The sequence below is a fragment of the Simochromis diagramma genome, unplaced genomic scaffold (genome assembly GCF_900408965.1).
Source record: "Simochromis diagramma unplaced genomic scaffold, fSimDia1.1 OVJJ01000680.1, whole genome shotgun sequence".
Classification (NCBI taxonomy): domain Eukaryota; kingdom Metazoa; phylum Chordata; class Actinopteri; order Cichliformes; family Cichlidae; genus Simochromis; species Simochromis diagramma.
The window spans coordinates 2,083,251-2,105,053 of NW_024387470.1; the positions used below are offsets into that span (position 1 = coordinate 2,083,251).

Sequence of the window (21,803 nt, forward strand, 5' to 3'; positions counted from 1 at the left end):
CAAGAGAATTTGTTACATTAAACCTCGCGAGAAGTTGTAGCCAACTACTGGTAAAATCAAAATTGCAGTCTAAGTCTCAAGTATAATTTTTTTTACCACAAAACTTTTTATACATATTAAAATACTTAACGTAAGTATGTATAGACATATATTTATTCGTTTTCGTCTGTGTTGGTTTATGGTCTTCCTTCTTTGGCGGATGTGACGAAACCATAGTTCGCTCAAAGTAAATACATGCGCCTATGAGGGCAACGCGTTGAGGAGAAGTTTCTCTAGAACTACCTTCATTGTCAGCGTGAAGAAAGATTTTGGCCTGGCGGTATGAACGAGTCGGCAAACTATCCTCCGCCCGACTTTGGCTCTCCTCCTTCGAATTCCTTCCAGTCGTTCCAGCAGCAGCAGTCGCACTCGAGTAGCTTCCATCCCACCATGTGGAGCTGGAGCGAAACGCCTACCGAACACACCTGGGGCTGCGACAGTAGTGTTGGCAGGCACCACGGGTTAGCGGCAAGTTATGGGTTCTCATCAAACCGTGGAAACCACGGACCTACACATACATACAGTGAGTGGAATATACAGTAGTTTCCCTATTGAAGATGGGTTCCTTCATGTTACTGTCGCCCTAAAGTGCACATGAAGGACCACATAATGTAAAGACTGACTTACACCATGGGGTTCTGCTCTAACAAAAAAGTCATAGATTTAACAGTTATGTTGCAGTTAAGGAATAAGTGTTTAAAGCTTTATAGCATGTGTGAATGCAGCAAGTGACGTCAGTGGGTTGTTTGGTGTTAAAACACTTGAATTAGTTTCATAAAAGCCAACTAGTGACAGAACGGATACATCCGTGGAAAACAAGGAAAAATAAACTAAAAACAAAACCACACCCCCACAATAACTTTGATAGCAGATGTGTAGTTTAAGATACATGCAGTGCGCCTTTAGTCGCCATAAAGGACATGTCCGTGTGTCTGTTTTTTAAAGAAAGGTGTGTTTGAATTTCTTGCATGTGTTTTCAGGTCAAAACTTTAGTCATGAATGGCATCGAGGTGGACATCAAAGCTACCGAGCTCCCAGCCATCATGGAAAAAAGGTGACATTTCTGAGAATTTTGTATTTATATTTAAAGTGAATGGAACGTTGTTGGGAACTTTGAGCTTTTCACCTCTTGCAGAAAAACAGGAAAGAGCCAGAGTATTCCCATTTTTGTGACACCTGCGACCGGGGCTTCAAAAACCAGGAAAAGTACAATGAGCATGTCTCTCAGCATGTCAAGGTATTTCACTCTAGGCTACTTACTAGATATATATTAGTGCTGTTCACATTGATATTCTTTACTTTTTACTGAGAGCTCCAATTGAATCCACTTTTAGTGTTCTGTGGCTGACTGCAGCTTCATGGCCCATGAAAAACTTGTCAGCATACACTGGAAAAATGTAAGTGGAAGAAGATGATGTAAAGCGATTAGCTTGTAGTAGTTCCCCTTTTCTAATGTGAGTACTCTGTGTTGACAGAACCATGCACCAGGAACTAAAAGAATCAAACTGGACACACCAGAGGAGATTACTAAATGGAGAGAGGAGAGACGCAAGTTAGTTAGAAACTGTGGCAGTCATGAACTTTTGATGCAATTTTGCCATTAGTTAAGCCACATATGCATACTTCCCATGTCCAGTCATTAATTTGTCTTTACTGGTTTACTAGAAACTATCCAACACTTGTGAATATTGAGAAGAAGAAAAAAGTCCTGGAGGTGCGGGAGGAAACTGGAGCTGTCCTGGAAACAGCTCAGTTTGGGTAAATGTTTACATTTGAATGTATAAATTGTGGATTTTGGTGTGCATCTCTTTTATTTTCTATTTTGATATACATTTTTTTTAATTTGAAATGAAGTCTGTCTTACCAAAAAGTTAACTTGCATAAGCAATGATGTATTTATTTTCAGACGAATGAGAGGAAGAGGCAGAGGTCGTGGTTGGAAAAACAGAGGATTCCAAGGGCGACATCTGAGACAGCCACACTCATCGGACTGCATTGTTACAGAGAAGCCTAAACCACTCACCCACCCATGCAGGGACGGGGATCCACTCGGAGCACTAGCCACTAGTGACCATGGTGAGTTAATTGATCAAAGTTCAATCAAGCCTGTGCACAATCACCTACATAGAGGACAAGATCAAAAAGCTTTCACTGGTTATCCTCTGGTTATTCTTTGATTGAAATACACAGACACCCCTATATAGTGATAGTGATATATAGTGCTCTGTTTTTCATTGGCTCCAAGATTCTGACAGAGAGGAGTCCAGGACCAGTGGCTTGGTTGTGGCCCCTAAGAAGATGAGCTCAGCTCTGGGATCCCTAGTAGCAAACTACGGATCCATGACCGAAAGTGATGATGAACCAGGTGAGCACATAGTGTTTGCTGGATAATAGTCCAAAATCTTCACCATGTAAGAAAAATGCTAATGATTCTGTCTTGTTGAATCGTTTTTATTTTGTTGTTAATTTACACTTTTTACTACCTCACCTATGTCGCTTTTCCACTACCACCTACTTTACTCATCTCTACTCTGTTTCAGTCTTTTTACATTACCACCTCAATTTGGGCGGGGTTGTTATAGCAGTGCAACCCAAAAGTTCCTTGACATGAAGCACAAACATAAATGGACTTTTCTACCCTCTCTTGGGTGCAGTCTGATGACATTTCATTTTCGGCTCAACTCTGCTCACTTCAAACCCCGGCCCAATAAGTGCTAAAAAAGTACCTGATACGGTACCACTGCCTACCGGAAAATCCTAAAAACCAAGCTGACTAGAATGGAGCCTTGCTTGCACGAATGCAGACTGTATTTTTTTGGATCCAATACATGTAAATTTGTCAGTGGGCACGTGCAAGAGTAATATACTTATAGAGTTTTTTTTATGTGTGTGTGTGTGTGTGTGTGTGTGTGTGTGTGTGTGTGTGTGTATATTAGGGGTGCAACGATACACAAAATTCACAGTTCGGTTCGTTTCGATACTTTGGTGTCTATGTCAATGTTCTAATTTTTCATGTGTCTGAGCGAACACACAACTCCCTGAGCGGTCCCTTGGACCACTGTGAGCAACAGCAGACGTGTCCACTGTGGTCACGCCAGCATCGAATCCATCCAAGTTACATGGTTTATTAAAATAATCAAATTACAGCATTTACATTTATGTTAGACTACTTTTAATTACCGTATTTCCCGTACTACAAAGCGCACCTGAATATTAGCCGCACAAGCTAAAATCAGGGGAAAATCCTGTTTTGTACATACATTAGCCGCACCTGACTAAAAGCCGCAGGTGTTTCAATGTTGACTTATCATATGTAAGACAACATGCACAAAGGGAATTGTCAGGAAAGACATGGCTGTTTGGAGACACACCCCTTTTATTAATATTTTGAAAAACAAGTTATGGGTACATATTTGCATAACTTTTTAGGTATATGTACAAGTAGCGGTAATTACAAGTACGAAACGTGTACTGTGCTTCATAAATGAGTAACAAATGTAGTACCTAACAATAACCTACAGCACACCAGAAAAATAGATTCAGACTACCTTTTAGGCTCAGGTGCACACAGCTTCAACAAGAAGAAAAGTCAGTCATTCACCACCATCTTCCTGCGCACTAAAACCACCAAAGTCCTCTTCTCCAGTGTCTGATACGAACAGGCTCAGGATGGCTACGTCATCCACTCTCAGCTTCTTTCCTTCGTTGTCACTTACAAAACCAAACAAATCTTCGTTGTCAGTGTCAGAGTCGAACACCCTCAGAAGGGCCGTGGCGGTGTCCTCTCCATCATGCAGCAGTCCAGCCCTTCGAAATCCGTTGGTGATCATGGATGTTTTCACACTTTTCCACGCTGTCAGATTCCACCAGTGGAGTTGAGCATAACTTGCTTTTCGCAAGTTTATCGCCGCTCGTCATCCACGACTCCCGCTGAACGTGTAGAGCTACTTTGAAGTTTGTTTTTCGCGCTACTTGTACAGCACTATGTTGCCTGGCAGATGGACACGTGACCAACATACCACTCTTGAACCCCGATACTGTGTGTCTGATCACATGCCCTTCCGCCAGGCAACGTAGTGCCGTACAACAGCGGAACAAACAAAACAAATCGTCTTACGATATGACAAAAATCATGGACAATCCATAGAAAAGCCGCACCTGACTAAAAGCCGCAGGGTTCAAAGCTTGTGCAAAAAGTAGCGGCTTATAGCCCGACAATTACGGTAACTGCTTTAGCCCACTTACTATGAAAATTTAAAAAATCTTGTTCATGACCTGTGCAGTATGTTAACACTATTGGAAGTAAAAATAACTTGAACTCCAATTTTGAAAGCACAACTTTATTTATTTATTTATTTATTTATTTATTTATCATAAAGCTCTGACTTGTATTATGAGTATGAGTCTGTGGTCTGGAAGAGAGTTCTGTAACTCTGTCTGCAAAATACAGTATATAATGACAAATGTTGGGCAAATAATTATATATTTACTTCTACAAAAAAGTTACTGAGTTTTGCAAACAACAAAGTTTTTTGCAGCTGTTTACCTATAAATGCTGCCAAGGCATTTTTTTTTTTTTTTTTTTTTTTTTTTTTTTTTAAACAAACATTTAAAAATATTAACAGAACAATCAGGTGTTCTGCATCAAATTTGATGCCACACAAATTATTTGTGCCACTCCAAAAAATAATTTCTGTCCACTGTGAGTTAAAGGAGAACAACAGCCTGATACCTGCAGGCCTGACAACAGGAAATGTATCATTCCTGTAACACCTGTAACATTTAGCAGTCGCCTCATTGTTCTGACACACACAACAAAACTGTTGACTACACTACACACTAACTACACAAGATTTGCGCTAAACATCGCAAATCTCTCACATCTCAAAACATGGCCGTCACTCCTAAAACTTCCTCCCGTGTCTTAATAACTAAATGCCATGTTGCCATATAATTTTTTTTGATTGATTGACATGGTACATTTTTCGACCAATGGGAAAGGCTGGGGGCTGGGGGTTGGTTTTGTTTTTGCTCAAACGCCGAGAGTGTTTTGTATGGAGTGCCAGGACTGCCATAATGAATTAATTAAATACACCATTAAATAATTAAATGTGGCAATAATTAATTAAAATTGGAATTAATTAATTAAATAAATAGTTATGACACATGTAATTAATTAATTATTGACACATTTAATTAATTATTGACATATTTAATTAATTATTTAATGATATATTTATTTATTTCATTTTGGCAGTCCTGGCGCCTGGCTCTCATCATGAAATAATTTTATCTGTCAGCCTCACCCATCAAACTCAGGGGGCGGGGTTAACGCTGCCCGTGCAGCTTCTCTAACATTTGATTGGTTGCCGTGCAAAGTAAGTCAAAACGGGTCGATCCTAGATAATCGATTGCTTGTGTAGACTTGGGGCAGCCAGGTATCCCAGAATGCAGATCAAATCACAGGCAGCAATGGTGGTGGTGTAGTTTTAAAATACCCCGTTTTTCTGTCACCAGCTACACTTTTAACAGTGTTTTAGCCGCGAATGTCGCGACGTATGTCTGGTCAGGTTGTCAACATAGAACATGTTTGCAAAAGTGCTCAGATGTTTTCAGAGATTTCACTAGCTCTGCTAACAATTAGCATGCAGAGTGCACCCAGGGGGTTACGTTAACCGGTTTGTTTACATATTCCACTCTCCGTGTTCCACATGTTGCATTCGCAGCTTCTCATTTTCACTGAACGATCGTCTCTTTCCGCCTGGTCTTGTGTCTCTGTGCTTCTGTAACATAAAAAACGAGCTGACATTTTTCTCACGAAACCAGCGATCAGCTCAACAGACCCTCAGTTTACCTGCATGCATCCTCCTCCTCATCTGTCAGCTGTTTAACACCTGCTGCTAATTCAAGAAACACGCCTACGTTACCTGGTGATAGTCACAGTTTAACCGGGCAGCCGGTACTCGATATAAAGCAATGTCAGCGCTTTTTTCTGCACAAGATAAGTAAATATAGTGTTTTCCCCGAGCGCAGAGCTGCTGGAGCTTGTTTCCTTACAAAGCACTTTATAGGCGAAGCAGCTTCATCAGCGGCTGATGTCCAATCACCGGCACACAGCGTTGAAACCTCAGCTGAGTTTTAGCTCTCAGTGGTTAAACGCTGGACTTCATTCACTCAGGTTCTGTCTGTCGGGTCACGTTTACTTCGCTGTTTTATTTACAACTGAGCAAATCGGTTTGGCTGAGGTTAAAGTTACGTTTCATAACTGCATAGTTTCACAGACGTTTAATGGTTCACTGGCACATGTGTTAGACTGAACTATCATCTAAATATCATCTGTTTTTTAATAGTTATTCAACTGTATTCTAAGCACCAGCTGTCTGTTAGAATGTGATTTTTTTTCTCTCTCTGTTGGCAGAGGTATAAATAATGCGCAGGAAAATCTGACGTGCGTGGCAAACTTCACCGACGATATTTAGGGAGGAATAAACACACATCAAACATAAATGAACCATTTGCCTGTCTCCATAATTGAGAGCATTTTCTCTTCTTATGTCAACACTCTCTCTTTTTTTTTTTTTTTTTTTTTTTTTTTTTTTTTTTTTTTTTTTCGGTCATGTTATGTTTACCTGTCAAAGGCTTGTTACAAACTATGAAACACATCGTGCAGACTTCTGGATGTTAGAAGAAAACTAATACTGCTCATGAAGGAGACTAAAGGCAGGAAGGTGTCCTTTAAAACTAAACATGTTAATAGGACCTCCCTATTTATATCATAGTTTATGATATAGCACATGTATTTCAGTAATAGCCTGCTGATTTCAGGTGAACAGTCGCACAGCTCACGTAGGCGTTATCTGTGATACTCCTTAACTATAATTTATCCAAGTTAACTTCAGTTAACCATTCAGACAGTTCTTTTGCAATGAAAAACATAAACACCCATGCTGGTGTAGGTTTCCTCAGTGCCAGCTGTTAACATTATAGCTGCTTATGCAGTAACCATGGTAACCACGGACTCTGAGCGGCTGGATCGACGGAGGTCAGACAACAATTTTACATGTATGATCTTAAAACAGGACACAGCCACTATACGTGCTGGCCTCATATCAAATGTGAAGGCAGACTGAGTCTATGTTTGACGTTTTTTATATCTAATCTTCCTTTTCAAACATTTAAACAGCAGCGAGTCTGCAGCTGAGGGAATACAAACTCAAATTGTCGGAACAGGTTTGCTCGTTTCTTGGATTCATTTGGTGATTTATTAAATATATAACTGTTATTCTAATCTGCTGCTGAGTCTCTTACACTTTTCTTTATGCTGTATATTTTCACGTCTCTGGAATAGTTGGCAGTTAGATAGTCAGCTGGGAAACTTTGTGTTAACTCATGGAGCTGAGGATATCGTGGATATCGTGGATATGCTGACCTCGCTCCGTGGTGTACAGGGCCGTTTACCCTCATGATTAATATTCGCAATAAAAATATTAGCCGAACATCATGAAGTCTGTATGTGTTTCATAGTGTCGAACAACCTTTGTACAGTTAAAGCCAGCAGTTACTACATGACAGAAACACCAACGTTATCTCTTTTATGCGTTTATACACAGGTCACGCTGATTACTGAACAAAAACCCAAAGATCAGATGTTAAACAGATTTATTTGCTCTCTCTCCTCCTTAAACATGTTTTTAATGTTAGTTATAATTCAGAATTGGCGACTGAAACACGTAGGACACATAAGAACATCAGGAAATAAAACACAGATAAATATAACCTCAGTAAAAGAAGTCAGCGGGGGTTACTACAGCTGTGTACCGGGGCCTGCGCTTTGTCGGTGGGATTGCTTGCGAGGCGAGCGGGTCTATCCCACGCTTTGCCGTGAGACTGGGCAGACATCTCCGAAATCATCGAAGCACTTTTGCAAAGAGGCTGTATCTTGACAAACCGACCAGACACATGAAGATTAAACCACTACATTCTCGGCTAAAAAAATATTAAAACGGTATTTAGTGACACACAAACAGGGTTTTTCAAAGTTCAGTTCTGTTAGCTTCCACATGCCGGTTGTTGTGTGCTAGAAACAATGGCCACCAGGCCAAAGCAATGGTTTTGACTCGATCAGCGTTAACCCCGCCCCCTGAGTTTGATGGGTGAGGCTGACAGATAAAATTATTTCATGATGAGAGCCAGGCGCCAGGACTGCCAAAATGAAATAAATAAATATATCATTAAATAATTAATTAAATGTGTCAATAATTTATTAAATGTGTCAATAATTAATTAAAATGTGAAATACATAAATATTTAATTAAATGTGTCAATAATTAATTAATTAATTACATGTGTCATAACTATTTATTTAATTAATTAATTCCAATTTTAATTAATTATTGACACATTTAATTAATTATTTAATGGTGTATTTAATTAATGCATTATGGCAGTCCTGGCACTCCATAGTTTTGATGGTTTTCTTTATAAAACGTTGTCTTTACCATTTCTTCCCGCATTGAATATAAACAACGATAGTATTCAGGGGAAAAAAACAAAACAAACATTGCATATATTTTTATCATAACTCTGGTTTTACGTGGCCTATTAACACAATTTAAAAACTGGTATAAAGTCCACACTTTTTCCGTTAATTGGTCCATCTGTCCTGCTCACATCTCCAAGATGGGCCAAGATGTGAACGGTCTGCTACAGAACTTGCTCTGTCTTAAAACTCCTTTATAAGCAGCAAAGCGAACTTTAAGGTGCACACTTCTAGCTGTATGTGATGGCAAAAAACCTGGGCTCAAATAAGAGAGCTCTTACTTCACTCCTACTTCCTCCCTGTCAAAACCTTCTGCTAAGAAAAGAGTGATGGAAACTGACACGGCGGAAAGCATTATTACGACGCTCAAGATGGCTATCGAAGAGCAAGGAGCTAACATCAAGAAGAGTATTGGCGACCTGAAGGTTACTATTAACTTTATCCACCTTTATTTCAGTACGAGAGACTTTTCCTTTTAGCTCCCTGAGATCTTCTGAGATAAAGCAGAAGAGAAAATTCAAACACTGGAAAACAAGGTGTTGGAGTTGTCTCGGTATAAACGAAGATGGAACCTGCGACTTCATGGGCTACCCGAAGAAGAAGGAGAAAACGTACGCAGTAAGGTTATTGAAATTTGCCAAAACATGGATCCTGACCACCGTGAAAATTTCCCGGAGGTACTTGATTCAGTCCACAGGATCGGTCAACGACTTGAGTCCTCTTCTGCGCCACTGCCCCGCGCCATAATCCTGCAATTAACCATGAGACACTTTCGAGACATCATCTGGAAGGCGGCGAAGCGATTGGACTACCTGAAGACAAGGAAGCTCCATTTCAAAGAAGATCTCTCTCCCGAGTACCGAGAGACGCAACCAGCTATGGCCACAGGTGGAGAAAGCACGTAAGGAAGGGAAAATTGCCTACTTCGTCAGAGCCCGTGCTTTTGTGAACAGAAAAGAAATTCACTGAAATCTCTTCCAGTCCTGTTTGTGGATATACCTCAAGTAGGGCTGGGCCATATTATACCGTTCACGGTAATACCGGTATAATGTTAGGCAACGATAGGAAAATGAAATATCGCGATAGAATATGAGTAAAACGCGCATGTGCAGTTCCTTTGTTTTCATACGCACATGGCCGATTGTTGAGTGAAACAGATGAACCAGATTTGGTTTGTAAAAATGGTGCAACTTCAGTGATGTGGAACTGGTTTGGTGTTTGTCCGTCAGATACACAACAAAGCACATTTCTTTGCAGAACATGCAAGCGGCCGTCGTTATTGTCGTATTTGTCGGACTAAGATGCTCTTAAATCTGGGAGTAATCTGGGTCCTAAACCCCCCTCTTCAGGTCAAACGAACACTGCAGCATCACTGAGAGTTAAAAACTGTCTAAATTCTTTCATCTTTAATAAAACGATCAGCATTGCTGCTTTACCAGGTGTAACTATGAAGCTTAACTTCAAGGTATCCATGAAAACAAAATGTATTACATTTAACGGAGTTAGAAGTTAGCAGGAAGCTAGCGGAAGTTAGCTCGCTAGTTTCGCTAGTTACCTAAGCATGATATTGCATGTTCTGACTGAGGGATTTCTGAAAAAAATCAAACGTACAGCTCTGCTATCACTTCCAACATAAATGAAGACAGGAAACTAAACAGCAGTGACGTTTGTAGGGTTACTGAAGTTGGGCTAACTGGTATATAATGATGTGCTACGTGATCGCTAGCGACACAGCTATGTTAGCATAACATAAACAGTGAAGCTGGAGGACGAACACTAACACTTTTCCACTTATAAAAGTTAACGTGAAGGTTCCTCATGGTTAGAGACAAATGCAATCGCATGGCAGGATGCTGTAAACGGACCAAACTTCAGTCAGGAGAACAACTGAGATAATCCATCCACAATACGAGGTTAGTCATTAATATACTGCAACAACATGGAAATAGAGCAGCTGCCAGAGAATTCAACATTAATTAATCAATGGTACAGAAGTGGAGGAAGCAAGAAGAATGAGTTTAATAAAGTTTGATTTCCTGACTGATTTGTTTCGCTTAATGTGCCTTATAATCCTGTGCACCTTATGGTCCGAAAAATACGTACTGCACACTGCAGTTTAATGTTGCAAAGCACCTCTTTTTAACTTCAGTGGATATTATACATGGTTATTGTTATGAAATCAGTTTTACCTCGGTTCTTTTTATTCCTCGAGCTTCCAGAGACTGCACCGGACTCAGTAGTCATTTTTACAAAATCTTTATTCATCTTTACTCATCTTTTACTCATCTTCATTTACTCATCTTCATTTACTCATCTTCATTTATCTTTACTCTTCTTCATTTAGCCTCATTTAAGCATGCACTTCTAGAAGGGAAGACGAGGCCGGTGTCCCTCTCCAAATCTTCACCCCTTTGTTCGTTACAGCCAGCTTTATAGAGGCGTCCCCATCATAAAACCCCCTACGGTGTGCTGCAAACTCTGTCTGTGTCTATGTGCACGAGCACATGAATGCCTACATGTGCGCGTTCCCACGTGTCTATGTGAGTGCTCGTGTGTGACTGTGTGCGCATACCTGTGTGTATGTGTGAGTGCACATGAGTGAGTGTGCGTGTGGATGTGTGTGCGTGACAGTTAAAACACTGTGGGTGTAGGTGACTCCCTAGGTCAGGGGTATTAAACTAAAATTTGAGGAGGTCCAGTTGGAGAAAATCTTCTCAAGCAGAGGTCCGGGACATCATAATGTCTAACTTACGTTATGATTGTGATAGAGAAGCAACCTTTTTTTTTTTTTTTTTTTTTTTAATTTATATCTGAACGTATGAACAATAGACTGTCAAATCAATGAAAATACAAGTTAAAAACATTTCAACAAAATTTATTGTTAACACTGAAACACACAGTAGGCCTACATTAGAAATAGGGCTGCTGTTTAAAATGAATTAGAGAAAATAAATAAAATGGCTAAATTGTGCATCTTAAAACAAAGTGATTAATTTCAGAAAAAAAAGTTTCCCTTTTTCTTTACATTTTACATCTCGACTTAACAGTCTCAATACATTTTCAACAGATAACATCAAAACATTTTAACAATTTTACAGTTTCTCTTTCTTTCACCCCTTATATTCCACGTCCCAACTTTCAGTGAGAGAACTGAGCTTTAGTTCGCTCTACTAGGATTTTAAATCTGGGCTGGAATGGTGTCAGGGCCATTCTCATACACATGTGTAGGTGCTCATTGGTGAGCCTGGAACGATATTTAGTTTTTATTATGTTCATTGTGGAGAAAGCTGCCTCACAGCTGTATGTGGAGCCAAACATGGTCAAAGATGTACAGGGCTACTTTCCTCAGATTTGGGAAAGCTGTCTCAGAGACCAATTGGGGCCAGAAAGTGGCAGGTTCAGTTCTTCCAAACTGCTCTTTCAGGGCCACATCTGCTTGGAGATCAATTAGTTGCATTTGAAGAGGCCCAGCATTTGCCCACTTGAAGTGCTGTGTGACTTCCTTTGAGAACCCTCTGACATCAGTGATGGCAAATGGGTTCTTTATGAACATGGTGAGCTGCTGTCCAAAGCTGAAGCTATCAAAACGTTTGCTGAAGTTTTCAATCAGCTTATCAACAAAGTCAACAAAAGAGGACACATCTCTCTGTCCCTGAACCTGTTCCTTCACTGTTGGGAAGTGTGCATAGTCTCCTTGCAGGTCTTCTTTGAACACTTCAAGTTTCCTCTGAAAGCAGCGGACAGCTGTCATCAGTTCACAAATTGAATTGTCCTTGCCCTGCAGCTTCAAATTCCGTTCATTCAGGTGTGAAGTGATATCAACCAAAAAGGCCACAATATCCATGTTTTTCCCATCATTTAAAAAGAGAGAAAAGTTTGTTGCTTTTTGACTTTCCAGCTCTTCCAAGAAAGCTGCTACTTCACTTCTGATGGACCAAAATCGCTCCAATGCCCTGCCTTTGCTAAGCCATCTCACATTGTTGTGAAGCAGAAGATCATCAGCGTGTGCATCAACTTCTCTGAGAAATTCCCTGAGCATGCGATGCTGACAAGAAGAAGATGCCCTGAGAAAATTTATCATTTTCATCATTGTTTTCATCACCTCAGCATACTCGTCTGACAGGGTGGAGCATAACACTGACTGATGAATAATGCAATGATAAGAGATTAGCTCGGGATTGTCCTCTTTCATTCTTGCTACAGCTCCTTTCTCTCTCCCCATCATAGCAGGGGCTCCATCTGTGGTTATTGAAACCACTTGGTTTGGCTCTATTCCTCGCTTTGTTAACATTTCCTTAATGGCCAGGTAAATATCCTCTCCTCTTGTAGTGCTGTGAAGGGAAGTTACACCTAGCAGGTCTTCACAGAACTCTTTCTTATCATTGTTGAAGAACCTTACATAAACTAACAGCTGAGCATTGTCAGACACATCAGTGGACTCATCTACAGCCAAGCCTACACATGGTGTCTTATGAATAGCTTCTTCCAGCTGGGATAGCACATCCTGAGCTAATAATTCACTTCTCTTTGTGGCTGTTGATGCTGACATAGGTATTTGCTTTATTTTGTCACGAAGCTCTTCTTTTTGTTTACCCTCAAGTAATGTTTCTGCTACTGCACTCATGCACTCTTTGACAACACCTGCATCTGCAAAGGGCTTTTTGTGTTGACCTAAAATCCAAGCAACTCTGAGGGAACATTCATGAGCACTTTGTTGGGCGGTGAAAGAACTGGTTAAGATCCTTGTGGACTGATCATATTGGGCTCTGAGACTGCTAATTTTCTGGGACCTGAGTTCAGACTTGGGTGGATATGATTGTTCAAAAGCTTTGTGCTTTGTCTCATAGTGGCGTTTGACATTGCCACTTTTAATCAGTGCCACGGTTTCTGAACATATGAGACACACTGGTTTGCTGCTTGCGGCCGGAAGAATGAACATATATGCGTCAGTCCATTCAGTCTTGAAAGTTCTATTTTCGGTGTCTACTTTTCTCTTTTTTGAAAGCGCCATAGTTGTTTTACCTCTTGTGACTCCCGCTCACGTCTTGTCTCACTGTATCGTTAATCGTCTCGCTTGTCATTCACCTCTCACCGTGTCTTTCCTCTGTCTGTCTGTGTCTGCACTCAGCGTTGCGATCGCCTTGAATGCGCAGATGTGATTGGCTAACTAGTGTCACGTGGGTGGCTTAACTCGCACACAATTGGTTTGTATGTTCCTTGGTCTAATACAATGTAAGGTTACCGCTTGAAATTGAATCGCCCCGTCAAAATTAAATATAATTTAATATTTTGTTAACTATAGGTCCGGGTCCATATAGGATGGCGACTGGGTCCGGACTCGGACCCCGGTCCGCCTGTTAGTGACCCCTGCCCTAGGTCATAAAACCCATCTCCCTTCCAGACCACAGTTATCCAGTTACAAATGTTGAGACCCCCACCCAAACATCCTCTGGGGAAATTCCACTCAGCATTAACTCCTCTCTGTTTTACTTTCACAGTTCAAGTGGGGGAGGGGTCTCCTACAATCTACTCCTAAGTTCACGACACAGTGAGGCCTTTATTATATTAAGGGCAGTATCTCTACAATAGTTCTACATTCTATGTTAACACATTTCTAAACTCTAAAATAAGCTAAACACTCCTACATTATGCTCAGGATATGTCAGCCCATTTCTACTGGAAATGCCTTTTGGTTAAACTTTCAGCAAGGAATTTGCATTTGCACTGTTAAATTTTTATAAAGCTTTAATGTACATAAAAACCAGCTTCTTAAGTGAAAATAAATGGAAGGTTGTCTTTTTGCGCTAGTAATGTTGTGGAGTTGTATTTTGTCTCGCATCAATTATATCGTCAGTTATATCGTTATCGCAAATTTTCAAACATATATCGTGATAAATATTTTTGGCCATATCACCCTGCTCTAACCTCAAGGTCTCTTTTCCTTATTGTTCTAAAGACTTAGTATGCTGTTGCTGTTAAAACGTTTTGTGAAGCACTTTTTTTAGACAGAGTAGTTCTGCTCTCTCTGAAAGCTTACACACTCTTCTCAGGGTAAAAAGTTAATTTACTTTTCAAAATTTCATCTTTGTCCTTTATTTCTTTTAATGCTCGAGGACTAAGGGACAATACCAAAAGGAAAGCTCTGTTTTTATATGTTAAAAGTTTGAATACTGACTTTTGTCTCTTACAAGAATCCCATTCTGAACCTAAGGATGCTAACTTCTGGAAATCCCAATGGAGCGAAGATTTATGGATGTCTCATGGCACAAACCATTCAGCGGGAACTCTGATTTTGAAGCATAAATTTAATGGAAAAATTATATCTTCAGAAACTGATCCAAAAGGATATTTTATTTTGCTGGTTGTTGTTGTTTTTTTTTTTGTTTCTTTTTTTGTTTTTTTTAAATGATCAGACCCTCTTACTAGGTAACATTTACGGCTATAATAACAAACAGGAGAATATTGACCTAATACTTGTAGTAAATGAAAAAATTGAATCTTTAATAAGTAAATTTGCTAATCTAAAGATTATATTAGGAGGAGACTGGAACCATTCACTCAATAACATGATAGATAGATGGCCAAGTAAAAGTTAGGAAAGTAGTAATTATATGTTGGATTTTATGAATGAAAGAGACCTAATTGATATCTGGAGATTCAAAAATCAAACAATTAAGGAATTTTCATGGAAAAATAGATCAGGTTCATTACAGTCTCGTATTGATTATTGGCTAATTTCTGATCCTTTATCTGAATATGTTTCTACATCAAAAATGTTGCCAACACCCTTGACAGCTCATAGAACAATTTTTTTGGAGATATGTTTGTATGCCAGTAATCAGTCTAAAAGAGTGAATTCATATTGGAAATTAAATAATTCTCTTCTACTGAATGATTCTTTGGTAAAGGAAATTAAAACAAAAATAGATCAGTATTGGAACAAGGCATGTGTAAAAAATGCTTTTTGTAAAACTTGGGAGCTCATGAAATTTGAATTGAGGTCCCTTTTAATGAAAAGAGGAGCTGAAATAGTTAAAAATAGAAAGAAAGAAAAAAAGAAGAGTCGGAAATAATTTCATTTACAAGGCAAAAGGTGCCTTTGTGCGGTCAAGAAGGAAATGGCTTGAAGAGGGAGAACAAAACTAGCTATTTTTTCAAATTAGAAAAACATCTCAATACTCTTGGCAGCATGACTAAACTTTGCTCAGATGGGGTCATCACACAAGATCCTCAAGTGATTTCCAAGACTTGTGAACTTTTATAAAAATTTATATAAATCAAATTTTTCTACAGAAGCCATAGAAAAATTCTATAATTCCTTAGTTTTATTATTGTCACTAATTGTTTTAATATTACCTATGTGTGATGCCCGATCACAACACTAGATATCGAAGGTGCTATTAATAAAATGAAACTTAATAAGAGGGTGCATGGGAGTTTGCCCAACCAGTCTACATGTGTTTTGTGGACTTGGAGAAGGCATTCGACCGTGTCCCTCGGGGTGTCCTGTGGGAGGTGTTGCGGGAGTATGGGGTGTCTGGCCCATTGCTACGGGCCATTCGATCCCTATACAACCGTTGCAAGAGCTTGGTTCGCATTGCCGGCAATAAGTCGGACTCGTTCCCGGTGGGTGATGGGCTCCGCCAGGGCTGCCCTTTGTCTCCGGTTCTGTTCATAATTTTTATGGACAGGATTTCTAGACGCAGCCAAGTGGCGGAGGGCTTTCGCTTTGGTGGCCTCAGAATCTCATCTCTGATTTTTGCGGATGATGTGGTTCTGTTGGCTTCATCGGGTGAGGGCCTCCAGCTCGCACTGGAACGGTTCGCAGCTGAGTGTGAAGCAGCGGGAATGAGGATCAGCACCTCCAAATCTGAGGCCGGATAAGCTGGAGGAGGTGGCTGGGGAGAGGGAGGTCTGGGTCTCTTTGCTTAGGCTGCTGCCCCCGCGACCCAGCCTCGGATAAAGCGGATGAAGATGGATGGATGGATGGAACTTAATAAGAGTCCAGGGAATGACGGTTTGACTTCTGAATTTTACAAATTATTTTCAAAGGACTTATCACGTTTTTTACATAAAGTACATATTGAAAGCATTGATAATGGAAAGCTCCCTCCTTCCTTGACTCAGGGACTGATTACTATGATTCCTAACCCTCAAAAAGATGCCCTTTTGATAGAAAATTGGAGACCTATTTCACTCCTGAATAATGATTATAAAATAATTGCTATGTGTTTGGCTAAAAAATTAAAATGTGCACTTAATTGATGAAACAGTCTGGTTTTATGACTGGCAGACACATAACTAACAATATAAGACTGGTAATTGATACTTTGGATCATTCAGATTTAATCACAGATAGTAGTTTCTTTTTTTTCTTTTTCTTTTTTCTTTTTTTGGATTTTTATAAAACTTTTGACTCCATTGAACATGAATTCATGTTCAGAGCACTTGATATTTTTGGTTTTGGAAATATGTTTAAAAAATCAATTCAAACTTTGAGCTATTTGCATCTGCATATAATCAAACATATCAAAGATTTGATATCAACTGTGGGATCCTTCAAGGTTGTCCAATTTCTGCATATCTTTTCCTTCTTCCTATGCAGTTACTCTGTATTCATTTTAAAAACAGCAGTGTAATGGGTCTCTCTGTTGCTGGCAGAACATTATCTATTACTCAACTAGCAGATGACACAACACTTTTTTTAAAGGATAAATATTAAGTTGATGAAGCTCTCAAAGTTCTCAATAATTTCTCAATAGCCTCTGGTTTAAGACCACTCAACATTACAAAATGTGAACTTCTCCCTGTTAAATTCTGCACAGATACAATTGTATCAGGTGTTCCTGTTAAAAATAAGGTTAAATATCTTGGTATTACCATTCAAAAAGACCAAGATGCTAGATTATCTGAAAATTTCGACCCTCTTATAACTGCAATACAACAAAGATTTAATCTTTGGCTTCAAAGAAATTTGTCCATTACTGGAAGATCGTTGGTAGCCAAAGTTGAAGGCCTCTCCAGACTTATATATGCAGATATGGTACTTGATGTTTCAAAAGAATTATGCACAAAAATTGATAAAATATTATTTAACTTCATTTGGAAAAAGAGAATACATTATATTAAAAAAATGTAATGATAAACAAGTTGTGTTCTGGTGGCCTAAATTCTTTAGATTTCACTTCCTTAAATGTGTCTTTTAAAATCAAATGGATCAAACTCTTTTTAAAAAATCCCATTTCAATTTGGAATTTTATTACCAACCATATCTTTAACTCACTTGGAGGAATGCACTTTCTGCTAAGATGCAATTACAATATCTCTAAATTACCGATTAAACTCTCCAACTTTCAGTCAACTCCTATCATCTTGGTTAATGATATACTCTCACAACCTTTCTCCCCATAAAGATCTCATTCGGAATAATCAGGATATTACATTTAAGAACAAATCAATATATATTCAGAAATGGGTGGATAGGAAAATTTTACTTGTGAGTCAATTACTGAATGATAATGGTCAATTATCAATTAATTTTATAAACACCAAAATTGATCCCTCATGTAAACTGAAGTTTCAACATATTCTATTTGGCCTCTCACATACTGATAAAATAATTCCAGGAAAAAAAAATATTATCAATCTTCTGATTATTTTTGCCAAATTTCACATACATTGTACAAAATTTTCTCAACAGCGTCCAAACATATTTGCTTTTAAAGCCCTGTTTTCCAATTATCTAGAGAATCTAAAGAACAGCACTAACTCCAAAGCATGTAAAACACAAGAACTGTGTTGAATGTGTAGTTTAGTTTGACTTATATGTTGTTTATTTATACCTTGAGCACCTTATTTTTTTTTTAATTTATGTTTTTTCTAATCAGTTATTTTGTTTGTTTGTTTGTTTTCTTCTAAGGTATACTTTTTTTGTTTACGTACTTGTATTTGTGTGTATTTGTATTCATGACTTGTAAAAGATACTGCAAGCTGTGACATTTTTCATACCCTTTCTATAACCTACATTACTATGTATGTTTGCTGTTCAATTGTTTAGAATTAAAAAAGAAAAGAAAAAAAAAAAGCTGCGTAAATACAAATGTAATCGCGTGATTGGCTGGACTATGGGATAAGGTGGCATTGATACAGGCGCAGCCAGTCACTTCCTCACTAACACTGCGAAACAGAATTGTTAAAGTTTCAATTTTAATTTCCAATCAGGTTAGGTTTTTTTTTTGTTGTTTTTTGTTTTGTTTTTTTGTGCGCAACGCAGAGTTTTTGTGCGCAGAGGCCATGCCAGCAGTGCACAATTGCGCACGCGCGGATTAGAGGGAACATTGGGTGTCACAGTTAGATATTTTTTTCGATACAAAAAATAATATAATAACAAAATAAATGTATCTGATGGCGAAATCACTCATCTGTGGAAAAGAGTTTATTACAGAGAAATGGCTCTTTCCAAAAGAAAAGCAATTTTGTAGACAGCATTAAAAGTAGCAATTGCCCTGTCTATCCCCTTTGCCCTCTTAGAATCATGTTCTAACGGGTGTCTAAATGACTCGCCGTTTGTAGCATGCGTGCTTGGTGTTGTGTTGTTGGTGTTGTTTTTGTCTGCTTCCACTTGTCTTTACACATTTACGCCGACATCACACTAGTGCAATCATATTTGTTGTGTTCCGACCAATGTAATTGAGCATTGCTTGGTACATCCGACATACTGTTGTACTTTTTTCCACAACAGGCTTAAGTAGGGTCATACTTCACATGAAAACCAAAATAGTTCCAAACGCCAGATCTGAATGACGGTGGATGAGGTTCAGTTTCGGGTAGCGTTGAGGAGTTGCCATGCAAACTTGGCTGAATGCATATGGGCAGCACTCAGTTGATCTGCGCCCGACAATGCAGCCTAGACGGAGTAATCAAATGCAGATCCACTGAGCCCTCGACACAGACAGCATCGTCAGAAGAAAATTTGATCAAATAAATTAAAAATTTTGTATCGTTCCATACGTTCAATACATATGCGTACCGAACTGAAGGCACTGTATCGAACGGTTCAATACAGATACTTGTATTGTTGCACCCGTGTGTGTGTGTGTGTCCTGAGTCACAATAACTTGCCCTAGTTTTTCATCAGATTCAACATTAAACATGTACTTTAATTTTATCTCGGAGTAGCTCTGTTGTAGTTTGGTTTTATTATGTAGTTTATAACAAAGCTTAGTGGGGATAGGTTAATTGGTTAATCCAAATTGCCCATAGGTGTGAATGTGAGTGCGAATGGTTGTCTGTCTCTGTGTGTTGTCCCTGCGACAGACTGGCGACCTGTCCAGGGTGTCCCCCGCCTCTCGCCCTATGACAGCTTATCCCGGCTCCAGCGCCCCCCGCGCCCCCCACGACCCTGAAAAGGATAAGCGGACGCGAATGGATGGATGGATATATAACAAAGTGTAACTTATGTCCAGTGTTTCTACTAACGCTTGTGCTTTTGTGTTTTAGCCACACCCATTCAGAGAGGTAAGGAGCTGGTGCAAGAGAACCAGGACCTTCTAAACTTAATACCACCCAACCCTCAGGAGAGGGCACCTGCCAGGGGTAGAGGGGCTTTTTTACAGAATGCAGAGAGACAGAAAACAGTTCAGACAGATTCCAGACTTCACAGGCCCAACAGCAAAGGAGAAAGAGCGGGACGAGGAAGACTACCACAGTCACATCGCCCCACTTTGCTTGAGATGGTATGGAAGTCATTTGACACTATGCATGCGTATTTATATGATTTTGATTTAGTAAAAAAGGACACGCTGTTTAAAGCTATACTATTTAGATGTATTATTTAGTCCAACTCTTGTTTGTCTCTTTGTTTAGTTACTGGCTCCAGATATCCGACACGAGAGGAATGTCCTCCTGCAGTGTGTACGCTACATTGTCAGAAACCACTTCTTTGGGCTGGAGAGCAGATGTCACAACCAGGAGAAAACTGGAAACAAGGGCACAGCAGCTGTTACAAACGGAGAGCATGAAGGAAGATGGGAAGAATCATCAGAGAAAATCCAAGTTGCGTCCCCGTTTGCCTTCTTGATTAGTAGTGAGGGACATTCAGCAGTCCTGGATGTTGGCAGTATGGAGGGTTTAGTTACTAGTGAAGTTTCTGCAGTTAAGCAAGCTCCTTGTATACTGAATCACCAAGGGTCTACACGAGGACCTAATGAACCTACTGTGGAGTCTTTAGGAAGTGTTGGTGATTATACAGGTGATTTCATCCCAAATACTGAGGAGACAACAGCCAGTGATGTAAACCATCCGGATGTGTCCTCGAAGGATGGGATCACATGTATCTCAAATATGTATGATGATGAAATATGGGAGAGCCCCAGTGTTCAAGTGTGAAAGACCCAAAATAGTTGGTCTTATTTTGTCCTAAACATAAAACTGAGATTCCAAATATGAATGAAGAATTTCTGTGGACAGGAATGATTTTTTTCTTTTTGTTTGATATGAGTTTATTATGTAAAGACAGACTGTCTTGTAAAATAAATCACGTGATTTGTAGTGATGAATTCTGAATCTTTATCTTTTAAGTGTTTGACTATCAATAAAAGGAGTGAACTGAAACGTGTGGTAAAGTACATTCACACTACCACGAGAGAAAATATACCTAGCGTTTGACTTGCAGTAAATTCGCACCACGGCTGGAAAGTGTGTTAGAGTTGACCCACTGTCTATTGAATTCAATGACGTGAAAGTCAGGCAGGTTTACAAGTTTTGTTTGTTTTTTTGGTTTTTTTTACCAGTTTTTTTTTTTTTTTTTTTTTAATGGTTGAATAGATGATGGTACATCTATAGTTTAAATTTGTGCTTTTTTCCCCCCCCATTTAAACTGATTGTTTGAACTTGGTTTTGTATTTCAACTCTCCCCTTTAATGCACTAATTGTTTTAGCAGACAGCTTTCCAGTTTCAAACTATTTAACTTCAAAGTTCAGTTATCTTATTCCAATGACAGATTACTATTGGTTTAAATGAGTGTGTATAGGAGTCAGTCACAGTGATCTACCCACAGGGCGTTCCCATCTATACATGGTGCACGTCTGTAATGTTTCATCCCTGGCAGAGCTTCCAAACAGTATTCCAGTGTTCCAAACAGCAGTGTTTCTGCTTCGTGCCCTACTCAACTGCTCTATGCACAGCAGGACTGATTAGTTTTTTTTCCATCTCATAAATTTGCCT

General features: G+C 39.3%; 1 protein-coding gene across 1 annotated transcript; it reads left to right on the forward strand.

Moving 5' to 3' along the window:
- The first annotated feature begins 136 nt into the window (after nt 1-136).
- On the forward strand, nt 137-21,190 carry nufip1 (nuclear FMR1 interacting protein 1). Its single transcript, XM_040014889.1, has 10 exons — nt 137-562; nt 1,020-1,093; nt 1,175-1,276; nt 1,374-1,436; nt 1,515-1,591; nt 1,705-1,797; nt 1,946-2,115; nt 2,285-2,404; nt 20,078-20,313; nt 20,444-21,190. Exons 1-10 carry the CDS (start codon nt 322-324, stop codon nt 20,963-20,965), a joined length of 1,698 nt encoding a protein of 565 aa, XP_039870823.1. The 5' UTR covers nt 137-321; the 3' UTR covers nt 20,966-21,190.
- The last annotated feature ends 613 nt before the right edge of the window (nt 21,191-21,803 follow it).